General features: G+C 38.4%; 1 protein-coding gene across 7 annotated transcripts in view; it reads left to right on the top strand.

Moving 5' to 3' along the window:
- The window catches only part of DLG2 (discs large MAGUK scaffold protein 2), an 839,012-nt gene that overhangs the window by 675,441 nt on the left and 146,212 nt on the right, over positions 1–17,359 (top strand). For all 7 annotated transcript variants that reach the window (XM_054576362.1, XM_054576359.1, XM_054576358.1 and 4 more), the window contains one exon: positions 13,773–13,887. In XM_054576362.1, coding sequence (XP_054432337.1) covers positions 13,773–13,887 — 115 coding nt within the window. The remainder of the gene's footprint in view (positions 1–13,772; positions 13,888–17,359) is intronic.

The raw sequence follows: 17,359 nt of genomic DNA, 5'->3' as shown, positions 1-17,359 counted from the left end.
CAGCTAGAGACCTGCCGGTCTATTGGAGTTCTCTGTCAGACAGAGCGGGCTGGTGACTTTTGTGGACCTGTTAATTCACTCTAAAACAGGGCAAACATAACTAGATTGTATTCCAAATGGCAGTTTCTTGGATTGATCTACAGAAACCAGCTCTGCTTTAGTTTAAATAGTGGGAAATTGTTGGAGTGCATTGATATCTGGCTCTTGAATTGGAAGCACAAATACCATCCTGAAGCAAGTCCCAGAGATTTTTCAGGCCCCAACTTAAGGAGATGGAGAATAAATTTACCAGCAAATAATAACTTAAAGATCTTAACACGTGACTTTGCTGAAACAACCCCAGAATGGGGCTTCAGTCATCCCACATGTTCCAAATTCTGAGCTTCTCGTTGTGCAAGCTGTAAATAATTGGCACTAGACTGAGTCCGCTTTCTGATCTTCACCCTCCCAGTTCTGACCAGAGTCTCATTGGAAGAGCTGCTCCTACATCTCGTAGATCTTTTGCAGTGTGCTTGGAATTTCTTCCTAAATTACTAATCAAGAAGAAAGATAAATTTACCTGATTCAGGTCTACAGGGATGTTTTCCCCGTAGTGTGTTTTTATTTATTTATGCATTAAAATCCATTTTAATGGTTATTTACTTTTATTATTTCCTAATTTTTCTATGGGCCTAAAGGATAGAATGATCAGATTGGTGTGCATTTCACCCTAACTAACTGCAACTGTAGCTCAACCTTCATCTATAACAGTGTCATGGGCCTAAGAAGGTATCTGGTGTGTAAATTGCTTCAGTTGTTACAGATGTCCTCATACCCTCATTCACTGGAATTAACAAAGTCTGGCTCAAGAACATCGGGCTATAATGATGAACCCTCAGATTCAGTGTGTCCCAACATAGACTCTTGGTCGTTTTCTTTTCTCGCTCAATGACACCTCCTTTTCTGTTCTCAGTCAGTTGCCCAAACCAGAAACCTGGGGGAACCCTGGACATTCCACTCTCTTTGTCACATACCACATTGCGTTCATCCCAAAGCCCCTATTTACACCTTCCAAATGTTTGTCCCCTCTTCTCCTTTTACAGTGTCCTCACCTTCTCTCACCTGGACCATTGAAAAAAGACCCCTAAATGACCTTCATGTTTCTCCTCTTTCTACTGTCACTGTCTAGTCTCTTTATCAAAATGCTGCTGGCTAAGTGACAAATATAATATATCCTTTAAAAGCCACTCAGTGATTCCATATTATCTTTGTTTTAGAGTTCAAATTTCTTAGCAAATGATATTGTGCAGAAGACAGTATAGGGTTACATTTGTCCTTACATGACAATTCCAGTTTCACGTACACCCGGGCCGTTCTTCACTCTCTCATAGATCTTTTGCCAAAAATCAGGGGAACAATTTTATAGAAAAAGAAATTACTGAAATAAGCAAAAGATTTTTTTTTCCCTAAGCCATAGAAATAGCTAAACTGAACATGAAATTTTTACCATAAATTCTAACGAAGTTCTGTTCAACTCCTGTTTGTGTGCTTGGGAGCTGTGCGTAATTTCTGATTGCATGCCACAAAACACTTGCAATATGAAGATGATAAAGACAAACACATAGCATCTCAAGGAGTAAAAGGTAATCTTAGGGTTGGAGAAGGATCTAGCCAGGTAACCTTTGGATTCAGAAACAGAAAATTATAAGAAAGAAGTGAGGAGTAAATTATGCTTTCAATCCATATCTCTGGTGATTCTTTCTTTTTCCTCAGTTGGAAAAAGACATTATCTTAGTCATACCATGGAGGAATAGAACATCTTAATCAAAATCTCAACATTTTCATAATGGTTAGGTCACCTTTTTATCTGGGTGAGAGAGGAATAGTGACATCAGCAGCTCCACTCCATCAGTTATCAAACATTTCTCAAGCAGCTACTATGTTCCTCACAAATCATAAACAAACACTTTAAAGATAATTAAATAGTTATATGTGCATAGCGTGCTGCAAAGGAGAAATATCCCTTGCATTTGATGGAGTGACCTGTCATAGCTCAGGGAGCTGTCTGAGGAAGCAATGTTGAAGACAAGATGGGAAGAATGAGAAGCTAGGTGAAGACTAATGGGAAGGTATTCCAGGGAGACGGAACAGTGTGGGTCATGTTTTACAGCTGAGAGAGAATGGAACTGAGAAAATGTCAAAAGATAGAATCTGAGGGAACCAAACGAGAGGGGAGATTAAGAGATGAGCTAGGAGTTAAGCAGGGACATTCTTGCCTTTACTAAGAATTGTCGACAGTATGTGAACTAAGGGCTAGAACTAGTTCTGGAATTGCCATCACTGTGGAAATCAATGTACATGTTAGATAGTAGTAATGGGAAGCTCTTGTGAGCAGGAACCACGTTTTAATCATTTTATCACTGGTATCTAGACAGAGCCTTACTATGGTTGGTGCTCAAAAAATGTTCGCTGATTAAACAGATGCATTCAAACTGCATAGCACTGTCATGGCTGTTGCCTCAGTTGAATCTCAAAATGATACTAGGCCTAGGTGTACTATACCTGTTTTACTGCAAGGAAAATCAATCAGGGCTCGAAGTCACTCATCTGGGGCCACCCAGCTGGAAGACCCAGGAGGAGCCAGGTCCTGTCGCACCCAGCCCATTGTACTAGTAGGAGCACTGACATAGTGTTGTCAGTTTTCAAATCTTATCAAATTGGGATGTATAACTTTTTAATTAAAAATTTTCATTATAAACATTTTAAACATACAGAGAGTTGTACAAAGAATGCTCATGTACTTATCTCCTACATTCAATAGTAGTCAAGAGATTGCCAGTTTACACCGTATATCATTTAAAATATTTTCTTTGGTAATGTATTTTAAAAGAAACCCCAACATTATCTCTTTTCATTCCTATAATCAGAAACTATAAAGAAAAAAAGAATATTTTTTATATTACCACAATGCTTTTATCACACCCAACAGAATTAAAAATAATTTTTGTTGTGATCTAATATGCAGACCGTAACACCTTAAAATTTTCTTTTTCCTAATCAGGGTCCAAGCAAGGGCTATACATTACATTTGTTTGTTATGCCTCTTAAGTATAAAGAGGATATTTAACAACAAAAAAATAAGAAAGGCAACTTTTAAGAACAAAATAAGCCTACACTCTAGTATATGAGTGTGGATGTATGAAGGGCACCCATCCTCAGCCTTCCTGTTCTCTGCAGCATCACCCTGCTGTCTGCAGCTGCTGCTGGGATCCCTACCCCAAACTGCTGCAGAGTCAGGGCTGACTGATCTGTCCCCTGAGCATCTCCCGCCTACGCACAACCCTGATAAGTGCTTAGCCTGTGCTCACTGGACAGACGGCTGCAATGTGCACCTGCTCATTAGCCTCAAGTCTGGAGACCCTGGACCAAGAGGAGCCTACCTGAGCCATGGTTTCCAGTTAACTTTGAGTCTTAACCTCAGAATCACATGGGTAATATACCGAGAAGCTTTCATTTGGGAAGCTTATTGGAGAGACTGAACAAGCCTTTCCTTTTTCACATTGTCAACATACCTTATAGAATTTACTATAAATATGAACCTATAGTTGTATCAGAAATTGATTGTTAAATGGTTGCTTAAGGTGACTGGCCAGTCTGAGACAACCATGGACCTGTACATAATAAGAACAAAAGAGGGAGTGGCTTAGTTGCTTGTAGAGGAAAGTGTAGAATCCATGTAGGGAGGAAGCTTGGCAAGAGGTTGGGACTACAAGAGAGCTGAATTTGAGTCCCAGCTCTGCTGTGTGATCTTAGGCAAATTATATGGCCTCTCTATCTTCTCTTTGTTTTCTTCACATTGTGTTTCTATGTATCTAGGGATGATAGTGGGTTATCTACCATGATAATATGTGTATGAACTTCTCAGAATGCTCCTAAAGGATAAATCTAATAGGAATATCATAGAAGCAAGACAGATACTTGTAACCCTTCAGCCACACCAAAAGGGTTGCCAACATACCAGCTTCTAGAGCCAGACCTCTTTATCTTCTTTCTCTACTCTGGTCTATAATTAGGCATGAATATCACCCTTTTCACTGGGCAAGATCGAACTGATCATTGTTGCAGAAGAATACAGGAAACTTGAACATTATTATTTTAGCTTCTAGCTCTTGACTTTAATACAAAGAAAGGAACAGGACAAATCTAGTGAAGATTTAATATTAGTACTTGCTAAGGAAGGCTTTCTTCTCTGGTTGGATGCAGTCTTAGCACTATGCCTTAAATTAGAAGGCACAGCTCCTTGCTCCTTCTGATGCAACATTGGCAATAAATCACACCAATTTAGCTACAGCCTGTGCATTCAGCTTTGAGCCTTTCCCCCAACCTGCCAGCAAAATCTTCAGAGAGAATCGCCATTGGCAGCACGGCCCTAATGATAGCAGAGGTTTCCATTTTCCCCTCAGACTTTCACATTTACTCTCTCATACATAATGCTCTGTGTGGCTTTATTTCCATAGGCAAGACAGAAATCAGATTCTATAGCTGTTGGGAGAAATTTCAGATACTGAGAAAATAGTCTTCTAGGCATATTAGGATTTCAAAAAAAAGTCTATATTGATATGAATTGTTTTTTATCTTCACTTTAGTTTTGCATTAGGCTAGTCAGTTTATGAAATATTTTTATATCTATTTCTTCACTTGATTCTGACAACCTTATACTGTAAGTAAGGGATTAATATCATCCCCATTTTAAAAATGAGGAATATAAAGTTTAAGAGCTGTAATAGTTTTTCTTTTCCATTTAGTGAGCACCTCATCTATTCCTAGCACTGAACTGTACCATTTACAAATGGTATTACATTTAATTTTCAAATAATCTGATGATATAGGTGTTATTTTTCACTTGTACACTTGAGAAAACGAAGTCTTCCCTGACTTGATTAACTTGCACAAAATCCACACCATGCATCAGTAGTGACCTTAAGATTCAAAGTTAGGTCATATTTATTTCAAAGCATAAAAAAAATAACATTATACCAAGGCTGTCCCCAAATGCCTGGAGACAAAGGCTTTGCTTCTGTGCTGACTCCATTTTGCAATAATCCTGATAATCAAAGAAAATCTGCCTTTATTAGTCTATAAAATAAAGCTTGCATGAAGCCAAATTGAAGTTTGATATATCTAATTTTCAGAGTTATAATCATATAGTATGAAATAGCTGGTTAGGGACCTAGACTGCTGTTTGGCCGTAAAACTTACTTTGTTTCACACATTAAAGAATTCCTAAACATTTGGCTGAACCTCTTTAAAGAGTTTCCAGCCAAGCAGCACAGAACAGTATTCTAGTCAAAACAAATTATCCCAATTTTACTGTGAAAGAGGAAAAGAAACAACATACCCTAATTCAGCGTGTTATTAAAAACTATTCTAAAAAGTTTCATCTACTTCATAGAAAGTTTGGCAAACAGATGAATTTTCTTTCCCTAGAGCCTTTATTTAGCTCACGCAATTCAGCAAACATTTATATTAGTGTTTATTAACTGATAACTTTCTGTCACACTCTGTTCCAAGTGTTAGGGATACAGAAAAAAATACAACAGTGTCTTTCCCTCTTGGTGTCCATAACTGAGTTCTTCATGCTAAGTACTAGAAATGTACAAGAGATTGGTGTATACATTCCCTTCCTTTGTGGGATTCCTGGTTAAAGTTAAATTCTAGCAAATTTAGTTTTTAATCTGCTTGTCTCTCTCTCTCTCTCTCTCTCTCTCTCTCTCTCTCTCTCACACACACACACACACACACACACACACACACACACACAGAGAAGTTTGGATCAGAAGTAAGCCAAACAATATCTGTAAATTTTTAGCAGTGAAGAATTCCATGTCCCCGCTTTAACACAGAAGCAGGTTGGAAACCTGAGAGAGGAGCTAAATCAGGGGTTAAATTAACAGGCTAGTAAAATCCTTAAACAAATAGCCAGCTTGGGGAGATCCACTGAAAATCCTGCCAGAGGTCAGCTCTCTTGAAGGAAGGGAGCATTCCGATGTATATATGGGAGGGAAGCTAATCTTCTAAAGCCATCCATAAAAACACTACTCTTCCAAGCATGACTGCTTGAAAAGCAGCCAGAGTAAGAAAGCTCTACAGCTATCTCTATGATACACCCCTTCTGTGCCGATCTGACTCAGAAATCCCAGGGCAACTAAGAAAAGAAGAGGCAGTGAAATGGTAACGATTGATTATTTTCTGAGCTCTACATAAATAGAATTATTTTGTATCTTCACACAAAATAATTTTGCCAAAAATATTGCTTCTAAGACCTGAAATATAACCAGTAATCAATGCCTGATCCTCTTATTTGTGGCTATTTGTTTAAGATTCTAGGTGAGAAAGAACAACATATTTGTTTGAGGTTTTCTAGTTTTAAGCGCTCTTATTTACCTATTACATTGATTATAAGGCTCGCATCTTCCCCCCTACACACATACACGTCAGCTGATGAAATCAGAATGTCTTGTGTTTACCCTCTTAAAAAAGCACTAATTATTATTACCTGATAGTGCCTTTAAAAATCAATGCTGTTTAAAATGGTGAAAATGAAGTACACCATATTTTTCATATTCAGAACAACACTGTGTATTGGTAGAGATGATTCCACACTTTACAAGGAGGAAACAGTATTTCTGAGAAGGTAAGGGATTTTCCCAGCATCATTCAGACCCTGGACTTAAATCCAACAACTCTGATTCCAGGGCACCTTTTTGAGACCCTTATTACTCTTCTCATTTTACCAGTAACCACATAATCTTTCACAAAGATTTACCCTGCCTCAGTTTCTTCATTGTAACATGGATCTGACTCTCGGCTTTTGCCCACCATAGAGATATCCCATTATAACCTATCAAGCAGTTTATACTCCTCACCAGGAGCAAATATTTAAATGGCAGAAGCTCTTTTCATATTCACAAAAAAGAACCAGAAAAGGACAAGGAGCTGGCATCAGCCTGTGCGCCCCTTGAGGCACAGACCTGTCCAGGGGATTTGCTATCCCTAGTGATTAGCATAGTTCCTGGCATATAATAAACCCTGAAAAAAATGTTTGCTGATTAAATGAAAGAAGGTTGTTTACCACCAAAGAAATGCAAGCATTTACAGTTGCTCACCAGTATCTCATTCCTGGACCAGTGATCAGATGCTGCGCTAGGAACAGATGTACACTATTTCTTCTGCATCCTTCTCATGCACCCTGGTGACAGGGACAATCATGTCCAGTAATCATTACTGTGACCCTAATAGTCTACACACCATTGACATTTACCCTAGCCCTATTGGAAGATGCCGCAAAGCTTGAACTTCCTTAGTTCATAAACTTCCCAAAAGCTTCTGGTGTGGATTTGTCTATAAAAAACAGCACTTCTTCATTGTACAGCAGGTGGTCTTTTCAAACTACTTCCCCTGGAGTGTGGAAATGGATAACTCGGCAGGAAGGCAACCTGTCGCTTAGATGTGCAGAACCCTGCTTACAGCCCAGTGATTTCACCAGTTGTTCTTAAAGCTGTGCAATGCCCGTCATGAGCAATTAGAAGTAGGATGCCACTGTCCTCATTAATGCCACTGAGGACTGCATATGCATTTGTCCTGGCAGGAGCCACCATGGTAATAACAGCAACAGTCTTACTTTTACAAAATGTTTCATGTCGAGTCTCATTTTGATTCGCAGAACCACTTTGTGAGTGAAATCTTCCAATTTGCAGAGGAGCAAACTGAGGCTCAGTAACTTCCCAAGACCCTATTATTTTTTTGTTTGTTTTTTTGTCTGTTTTGTTTTTACTAATGACAGAATTAAGATGTAAAGCTGGCCCCCTTGCTTAGTTTCTGTTCCTACTCCCTCTGTTCACTGCTTCCTCTGGTAACTGACAACCCAGTCAGCTGGCTGAGGTCATCACGGTGGAGGGATATGCTGCCCACCAGCTTACTTGGGAAAGGACATGCCCTTGGCCTCATGCTCTAGTTTCACCACTGAGCTTACTGTTTCCTTCTCTCAGACCCATGGCTGGCCATCTGAGCTTTAAAGATCTGAGCAGTTTGGCAGCTTTAATAATGTAGATTAATCCTGCTGCATTAAACAGTCCCAGCCCCCTTCACAGAGGGCAATGCCTCTTTTCCAGTGTGAATGATAAGGTGCATTTGCATTCTGGTTGTCCCCAACCACCCTTGACAAACAGCAAGGGAAGCAGGTACATGGTAGAGCCCTATCTCGTGTTATACTCTTGTGTTTCCTTCATCAGTAGCTCAAAGCCTTGGAGTGACACTGATGGATGAGGTCACTGATATTCCTGAAAATGGCAGCAGCTATGGTTAGACATCATTCTCCTGACCTCCTAACCACTGTGGATTTGTGAGAGGACCCAGGAGCCATTGAGTGATTGCCCTGCCAGTGAGCAGTGGTATCTGGATGCCAAATGTCTCAAAGTGGGCCTATCTGCAGCTCATTCCTCCTTGGCCAGGGAGAGACAGCAAATGATAACAGGCAGGATGAGGCTGAACTGGGGGCTTTAGGAGGAAACACAGGTTTCCATTTTGCAGGTAATGATCCTTTTAGATCCATTAGCACTCCTGTAATTTTTCCAACATATCTTCAAGCAGATACAATTATTATTTCTGTTTTACTTAGGAGAAAATGGAGCCCAGAAAGGTTAATAACATTCACAATGATGCACAGCTACTAAGTGGCAGAGCCAGGCCGACCCCATCAGCATAACCCAAATCTTGTACTTTGTCTATTGTTATCAGCCATCACCCAAGTGAAAGCAAATGGCACAATCCCAATACGAATGTTCTTGTCAGGAATAACCAGATTTAGATATCCAAGAGAGTGGAAATTTTTTAAAATTTGGCTTATCACACTTAGGAAGGAGAACTAGCTGGAGATAAGCTTCTTGAAGTTGGTTTGTGTCTTGTTATAGAAAAAAAAAACCCCAAGAAAGAAAAAATAGGTAACTTGTAATTTTTAAAGCACTTACCAGGCACCTATTTCATGCAAAGCAAGACAAAATTAGGTGCTGCTTCTTTAATGCAGTTCCCTGCCTCAGCATTTTCATGCTTCATTTTCTTGTCAGTGTCCTATTCTGGAAGCAAACGCCTTCAGGGTCTGTCTTATTCTAAACTATATGCCAAGCACCTGGTACAGGCTGGTGTATAAGGGAAGAGGAATGATAGACCATGAGGTTTTGGGAACAGAGATGAGTAAGACATCCTCACTCTTTAAAGAGTTCATGGTGCAATAAAGGCCAGCATGCACATAATTAATACAGTTGATGAGAAGAAGGAGAGCAAAGATGTCAAGAGGGAGAGATAGAGACTTGAGGAGACCTTAAGTTCTAAAAGGAAATTATGGTGTTATAATAGGCATTATGATATAACAGAAACAGATTAGCCTTATAGAAATCCAGGGTTGAATGCCAGCTTTGTGTCCAATAAGCTGTATTACCTAGAAACTATGTGACTTTGGTGAAGTTAGTTAACCTTTCTAAACCTGTTTACTTATCGGTAAAATAATAGACCTAATCCAGAACTTTGTTGAGAGAAATGGTATAATTAAACTATGCAACACAGATACTAACTCGTTGCAGGTGCTCAGTATACATCAATTTCCCTTTAAATGATATAAAGATCAGAGCACTTTAAAACATCATTTAAATGTTCTCCTGAGTGTTAGCAATTTGACTGAAAAGTGTTTAAAAGGGAAGAGCATTTGGGGAAAGATGAAGGGATTAAGGCTAAATGGACACAGCGGTGTTAGATTTTAACTTGTTTAGAAAGGTTATTTTTAGCATTATTATAAAACATAAAAAAGACATATTACACAAATGACCTACCTGCTTTATTCTTTATTTCTAGAGCATTTCTAACTGTTAAATCTAGAGCATTTGTCTTTTAGATAAATCTGATTTTATCTCTGAGAAGCTAGGGACAGCCCCTCTCCTCTCTCTCTCTCTGTCTCCCACTGTCTTACACACATGTACTTATACATGCACACAAGCACACATGTTATATTTGTATATTTGTATTTGTTTTTGCTCTGATGAAATTACTTGTGCTTAAGTTTTATTTTTTAAAAAGATCAAAGAGAAGGGTAAGCACTTTTGAATACAAGATTTTTGTTAAACAGGATTGTCAGAGTGGAAAAGTTGAGAGTAGGATATAGTCCAAAGACAAATGAAATATGACACAGTACAATACAGTACAGTACTTCCCCATTCATAGTGGGCAATATAAGCACCGTTGAATATGATGTAGAGCAAACATTTCAAAAGTATGGCAGCAAAAATTTTGGAGATCTAATGAGTCGTACCTTAAGGAGACCACAATTTATTTTTAAAGCAAGTATCCTGTTGTGATACATAAAATGGGGCAGCTAGAAAAGCCTTAAAAAGTTCTGATCGCATATAGGTTATCAGAGAAATGTTTCCAATGTATGACACAGCTGAAATGGGGTGAGCACAGAGACTGCCCAGAAAACAATAAAAGTGACAACAGGATTTGGGAGTGGCAGCGATTAGACAGAAATTAAAGCCTTGAAATTAGAATATTCAGCCTTAAAAAAAGAAGTCCTGGGGCAGACCAGAGGGACTGGGGAAGTGACCAGAGGGGATTGGGAAGGAGGACAATGATGGAAATAAGGGGAAGGGGCTAAACAAAGAATATGTATGAATGGCCCATGGACATGGACAACAGTGTGGGAATTGACTGAGAGCAGGGTAGGGGGAGGGGTGGAGGAGGGCAAAGGGGGAAAAATTGAGACAACTCCAATAGAATAAACATGATTTAAAAAAAAAAAAAAGTCCTGGAGGAAGAGCTTCTTGTTTTTCATAAAAATCTTTAATATTAAAAACAGTGAATTTCAGTACCTATCGGCATTTTATAACTGACTTCATCTAATGAGTCTGCTCATTTCTTCATTTGTTATTTATCCACTCACTCATCAAATGTTTATCGTGCACCTATTAGGAATGCCTCCTGCATTCCAGACACTGTGTTAGGAACAGGGAACTCCAAGGAAAGCGAGACTTCTGCCTTCAGCTCAGTCTAAGGGGGATGATGGGCAACTACACAAATAACAGCAATTAGGTGTGATGAGTAGCAAAGTAGTCAAATGGGATAGGAGAGTGGCCCTGAAAGAAGCTTAGGGCAGATCAGCGGAGGTGGCAGCTCAAGTTTCTATCATGGTAGTGAAGTCATTCAAGTTGTAAAGGTCAAAGTCCTGGGAACAGATGGAAGATTGAGTGTCTGGGGGCTAGGGAGTGGGGAGAAGGGGTGATGTGTGGTATTTATCAAGCATCAGTGTGGAGCATGGATCAGAAGAAGCTACGAGTTCCTCTCTGGGTCCCAGGCCAGGTTATCTTCTTTGAGATATGCCAACAGGGGCTGCTGACCACTGCCTGCACTAAGATGCTCTACTAACCTGCAATGAATGTGCACACATACGCTTCCGTCCATGTTAATAACAGCAAAAATATCTACCTATATTAGAATTGTTGAATAAATTATAGTCTAAACTATGGAATGTGATTAAAGGTATTAAGAAACATGGTATTTATATATTTGATTGAAGGTAGGGAAAGATTCAGGTTAGGGTCTCATATGTATGTGAGTGTATATACATTCACACAGTGTGAAAAGTATCTGTGGAGTCCGGCCCACGGCTATGTATGTACCTCCAGGATAAGAGGCGGGGAAAGACAGCAGGGAGAGAAGAAAAGATGGGGAGAGGGAGAAGAGAGAAGAGAACCTCTCCATTTTTATTCTTTGCTTTACCATACGGTTCAAATTTTATATCCATGGAGTTTGTTTTGTAATTTAAATAAGATGAAATAATGCCCATGAAGTGTGCTGAGCACAGCCTCTGCCATGTGGCCAGCAATCTTGACTCTTTCAAGGTGGCAAGGAAAGATGATTTGCACGAAAAGATTTAAATCTGTATGCAGCATCGTATTGATGGTTATAAATGTTTTCTCTCTGCTAAGATGGAATGAAGTAAATATCTTAAATTATGGTCAAGAGATTTTTGTTTAAATATGTGTTCTGCTTATTCAGTCCTTTAGGATTTAATTATTCAAAGCTAAGTTTGAAACAGGAACCTTTACAAACCTAGATAACAGCAGACTTTACTTAAGCACTAAAAATTTCTCATCAACCATTATGATTTTATCTTTATAGTTCTCAACTTTAAAAATATTTAACATTTAGAGGTCATTTGTTGACTATCATCGAGAACCAAAGTCAAATCTTTCCTTTTAAGAAATCTCATCCCATAATAACCAACAGATAGATATTTAGTAAACTGAGTTGCAGTTTAATTTTGTAGAGCTTTTTATTTATAATGAATGTCAAACACACTGGAAGTGGATCATCTTTGATTATATTCATTTTGTCACTCTTGTTTTTATGAAAAGTAACAAATAAATTGAATTGAAAATCAAATTGTTTTTTGAAATGTGCTGAGAACCTCTGTTAAAATTATTCAGATGTGTTTCTTTGTAATTAAAAGAATCATTTACAATTTGAATTAACATTTTCTCATTTCTCTTGGGGGTAAATTAAGCTCTTAAGCTACTAGATTTTTCTAAAGAAAGACACTGTTGTGCCAAAGAGATGACAGAACAAGTTGTGATCAAGAATATCAAAACTCCCAAAGCTATTTCTTTTTTACATGCTGATTGTGTGAATAAGTATCTTAAGGTCTTTGTTCTTTGTTTTTATTGGACTGACATCTGGAAAAAATATTTTTCCTATGAAGAAATAATATAAAATACCTATATTTTTCTTAAGTTTTGAGATCCATATTTTTTTTTCAAGTTTGAATGTTCCTAAAATATATTTACTATGAGAGTGTTCTCTATCCCCATTTCTAACCCCAGCCTCCTGAAAAATTGCTTTAAATATATTGTATGTCTTAGAACTGATGAACTTTGTCACATGGACTTTTTATATTAAAGTTATAGGGCGAAATTGAAGTATTTTCCCAAATGATCAACTTCTAGGAGCCCCCCAGCAGAAAAAAATCTTAATGAAATTAAATGGTGTTTTTCACACGAGTCATCACTGAACACTCAATTCTTTGGTGCTGAAACCTCCTGGTATTTCCATGGATTTTTTTTTTTGCCTTCTTTCTAAATTAAACATTTTATTTTGAGGTAACTATAGAGTCACATGTAATTATAAGAAATAATACAAGGAAATCCAGTGTTCCTTTTACTCAGTTTCCCCAATGATAACATTTTAGTAAAACTATAGCACATTATCACCTCCAAAATATTGACATTCACATAATCAAACTTATTTTGATTTTTCCAGTCTCACTTGTACGTGTGTGTGTGTGTGTGTGTAGTTAGTTCTGTGTCATTTGATCACATGTGCAGGTGCCTGTATCCACTACCACAGTCAAGACAGAGGACATTATCATCACCGTAAGGCTACCTTCTGATGCACATTATAACCACACCTTCCTCCTCCTCCACGGACTTTTCACAGATTGGGATGGCAGTCTATTCTCTAGCTATGTTTTGTGAATTAACTGATTTGTTCTTTTCCTCTTGTGAATGCCTGCAAATAAATAATACAAAGTAAGTGTACAGTGTTCCACCTTTCTTGAGTTGTGCGCCTTCCTGTCGCTTGGCAAAAGGAACCAACAACAGGGACGAAGGGGTGCCTCCCTTCGAGGGGTGGGCAGCATTTCAAACTCTCTGGAGACACAGAACCAAATTTGCCACCTTTGTTTTCATTCCCAGATTACGCTCGATTTGAGGCCAAAATCCATGACCTACGAGAGCAGATGATGAACCACAGCATGAGCTCCGGGTCCGGGTCCCTGCGAACCAATCAGAAACGCTCCCTGTATGTCAGGTAGGCAACGGAGCATTTTTTTACCGTGATCTGCGCTTTGAGAGCAGTCCAGCTTGTGGAGACAAAGGCAATGCTTTGTAGCAATGGATCATATGTTCTTATTAATCCCATGCTCATCAATACACCACTGTAAGACCTTAAATTCAACCATTTTTGAAGAAATTTTTGAAATGCCATTATGTTAAAGTCCCTTTTTTCAAACAAGTTATTCTTTGACCATGTTATGACCCAGGGTAAAGTTCTTAGCACAGGTTGCAGTAAAAATAATGAGAAAAAATATTTTTAATTTTGATGCATCTTAAATTGAGTATGTGGACCAAAGCTCTGGATATTTACCATCAGAAGGGGACCTGGTATTCCCGTACCACCTCCAGATATACTTGATTTCTACTGCATTAACTTTGGTGTATTGATTTGACATGAGAAATACTCCTTTATAGTTATGTGTTTTTCCTAACAAATTTTGGTGGAAAGACTTTCTTCTGTGGCATTTAATTACCAATCATTTCTCAGACCACAAAAATTACTTGTTCCTTGCCTGAAAAAAAAAACTCATTAATTTACCAGAAAAAAAGAAAAGATTGATTGAACTTGAAATGCCTTTCAGTCTTTGATCCTCATCGTTAACTCTTGAGAAAGATCCATCCTCACTCAACTATAACTTGTGCTTCTTCTTAGCACAAGCCTCCCATATCCCTTCCAAAACATACTTCATCAGTGCTGACTGTACTTTAAAAAAATTATGTAAATATGAACAGCCAACAAGGGAAAATGGTGGTCGACTAATGACCTAAATGAATTCAGGTCCTAACGGAGGAACCACGTCCCTTCTCACTGTATTTTCTCTCTCTCACTCGACAATCTACTCCAGAATCTGGTCGGATTTCCACCTAAGGTCATACTCTCCTCACCTGAAATTTCACTGTCTTTTCCTGGCATTGGGTGTGTGTTATAGACACTGAATGATGTGTTGAATTGGCTTTTCCTGTTGATTCCACTTGGATACAAAGTCATCCCTTGTATGTCAGGCAGGCACAGCAGGGCCGAGAAGGGAGCAGATTCTAGAAGGCAGAACCCTCAAAAGCAACTCTGACAAGCATAGAGTCCCTTCTCATTCCGGGCAGTTCCAGTACCTCAGAAGCCCTGAGATTTTACATTTTAAAAAGTCAGAATATTAATATTCCATACTTGTCCAACTATATTTTTGGAAGATTATTTTGATGTGCTTCTGTGTAATCTGTGGAGGGAATTATTGAGAACCACCCTAGAGGATGTCTTATAGTGGCATCACAAATATGATAGAAAGTGTTATTTCTGTTTTCCTTACTTATGTTTTATAGCTAGTCTTTGAGAAAGAAAATATTTTTTAATTTTGAAATGTTTTAGTCTTGAGTAGCAACCTGGGAAAGCCAATTAGGTTAATAAGTTAGAGATAAGTCTGTTAATGAAAACAGAACAAGTATATAGAATAAAACTGGAAGGAAAAATTACCATAGTGTTGGTATCTTGCAAAAAATAGAATGCATAAAATATTTATGTACCAAGAGAAGTTTCCTGAAAATATACTTATGGTAGTTTAGTCCTTTTAATAAAGTTTAGATTAGAAAAATTAAGTGATAGGATATTACATAAAATTAATAGACTTATTTGAAAGAGTAATTTTCATCAAAATCAAAACTTTATTCTCTAATGTAATTAAAATATGACATAAAAAGATTCGAAGACTTAAGGTAACAAAGAACGTTATCTTTTTAATATTCTAAAAGTTGCATGTCGTACTGAAATGAGAAACTGCTTTTAAATGAGGCTCAAAATTAGCTAACACTTTGTGAGAAATTCTCCAGATGATTTCCCTACAATATGCAAAAACGGTATTTGGTTTCCAGTGTTCAATTATTATTAATACTTATTTTGTGGTTAGAGGGCTGACTGCAGCATCTAAATGACTCCTGGAGCCATAGAATTGGAAGACATACAGGCTATGCATAGAATGAAAATCAGAGGGAAAGAACTTAGAGCATCCTCTGGCCTTGTTCTCATGTGAAAAAACAGAGGCCGCCGCCTCCAACCCTTGCCAAAAAAGCAAAAAGGCAAGCAAATGAAACGCACCAGAAAGGCCTTTGGAGACCCCTTACTAAAAATGATTCTGTTTCTATCTTTTTTGTTTAGGGTGTTATTTTTTTTTTTTTACAGCAGTTTTGGCTATCGGATTTTCCTAGAGACGCTTGCTTTATCTAGAACACTTGAGTAGTGCCAGTTGGTTGTGCTTATTTTATATAAAATCAACTAGTTTCTCTCTCAGAATAAATGAGAGCAGGGTTTCTCTGATGATATAACTGTCAGATAATGAGCATGTCCCTTTGATCTGAGAATGACATCCTGGAATACTTATGTAATTCTAGAACTGAAAGAAACCTTAGCTATCACTACGTCTAATGTTTAATTTACAGAAGAGGAAACTGAGGCCCCAGGAAGAAAGAGATTTGCCCAGGACCCCACAGCTATTTGGTGACACAGATCTTCTCCTCCCTTCTCCCCACACCACTCCGCCTCCCAAGGGCGCAGCTTATGTGGAATCCACTGTTGAATGCACTTTAGCTGTGCCCCAATCTCTTCTGTCAGCACTGCACCACTCTTAGATTAAAGAATAGGTAAGCTGAGAAGAGAAATTTAAACATAAATCTCTTTGGGATTTTGCAGAAGATAAACTGTGCTTCAGAACATGTGGGATTCCTTTAGTATTATTCATAGTTTTCTGTAAAGCAAAACTTAAACCAGAAAACAAGCAGCCTCTTTGTTCTGTGATAAACTTAGCAGACTTAGAATATTTTTGCTCACCATAAACCACCCTCCCCCTTGTAGTTGTCTTCTCTCTCCCTCCCTCCCTCCCTCTCCCTCCCTCCCTCCCTCTCTCTCTCTCTTTCTCTCTCTTTCTCTCCCCTCCTCTCTCATTCATTCTCCCCCCACCCCCACCCCTAGCCCTAACTTGTCCTGGCTGTGCCTGAGAGGATGGATGCATTTTCTCAGGATCATGCAGAAACTGGTCTCATTCTCCAATTAGAAACGGTCCTCCCAGGTGATAGCAATTGTTTTCCTCCAAGTGTTGAAGGGAGGCAGAGGAAACTACCACCACATCTAAGCCAGGCAGGGTTTTAAATGTGAGCCAACCCACTCTCTTTTCCAATCTACTTGCAACTATTATTCTACTATTAATCTTCTGTGTAAGCTGCTTGAAGTACTTTTGTAGTGTTGTACACATGGAGTTGCTTGTTGCTAATGATAATACTGTGCATGTTCTTTGCGAATGATTTGGATATATTCGATTTAATGGGCTATTTGTATTGTGCATTTCCTGCATTGTGAAACATCTAGTTGTAGAACCGTAAAAGTAAAATGTTCAAAATTTGAATAAAATATTTTTCAAAATGCTCCAAAGTACATTATCAATTCTTCAGACATAGATGCACTCAGC

Source organism: Pteronotus mesoamericanus, unplaced genomic scaffold, assembly GCF_021234165.1.
Source record: "Pteronotus mesoamericanus isolate MK-2021 breed Mesoamerican mustached bat unplaced genomic scaffold, CSHL_Meso_final contig_33, whole genome shotgun sequence".
Taxonomy (NCBI): Eukaryota; Metazoa; Chordata; class Mammalia; order Chiroptera; family Mormoopidae; genus Pteronotus; species Pteronotus mesoamericanus.
Note: the sequence above shows the minus strand (reverse complement) of the source record. Positions and strands in the feature narration are given on the sequence as shown.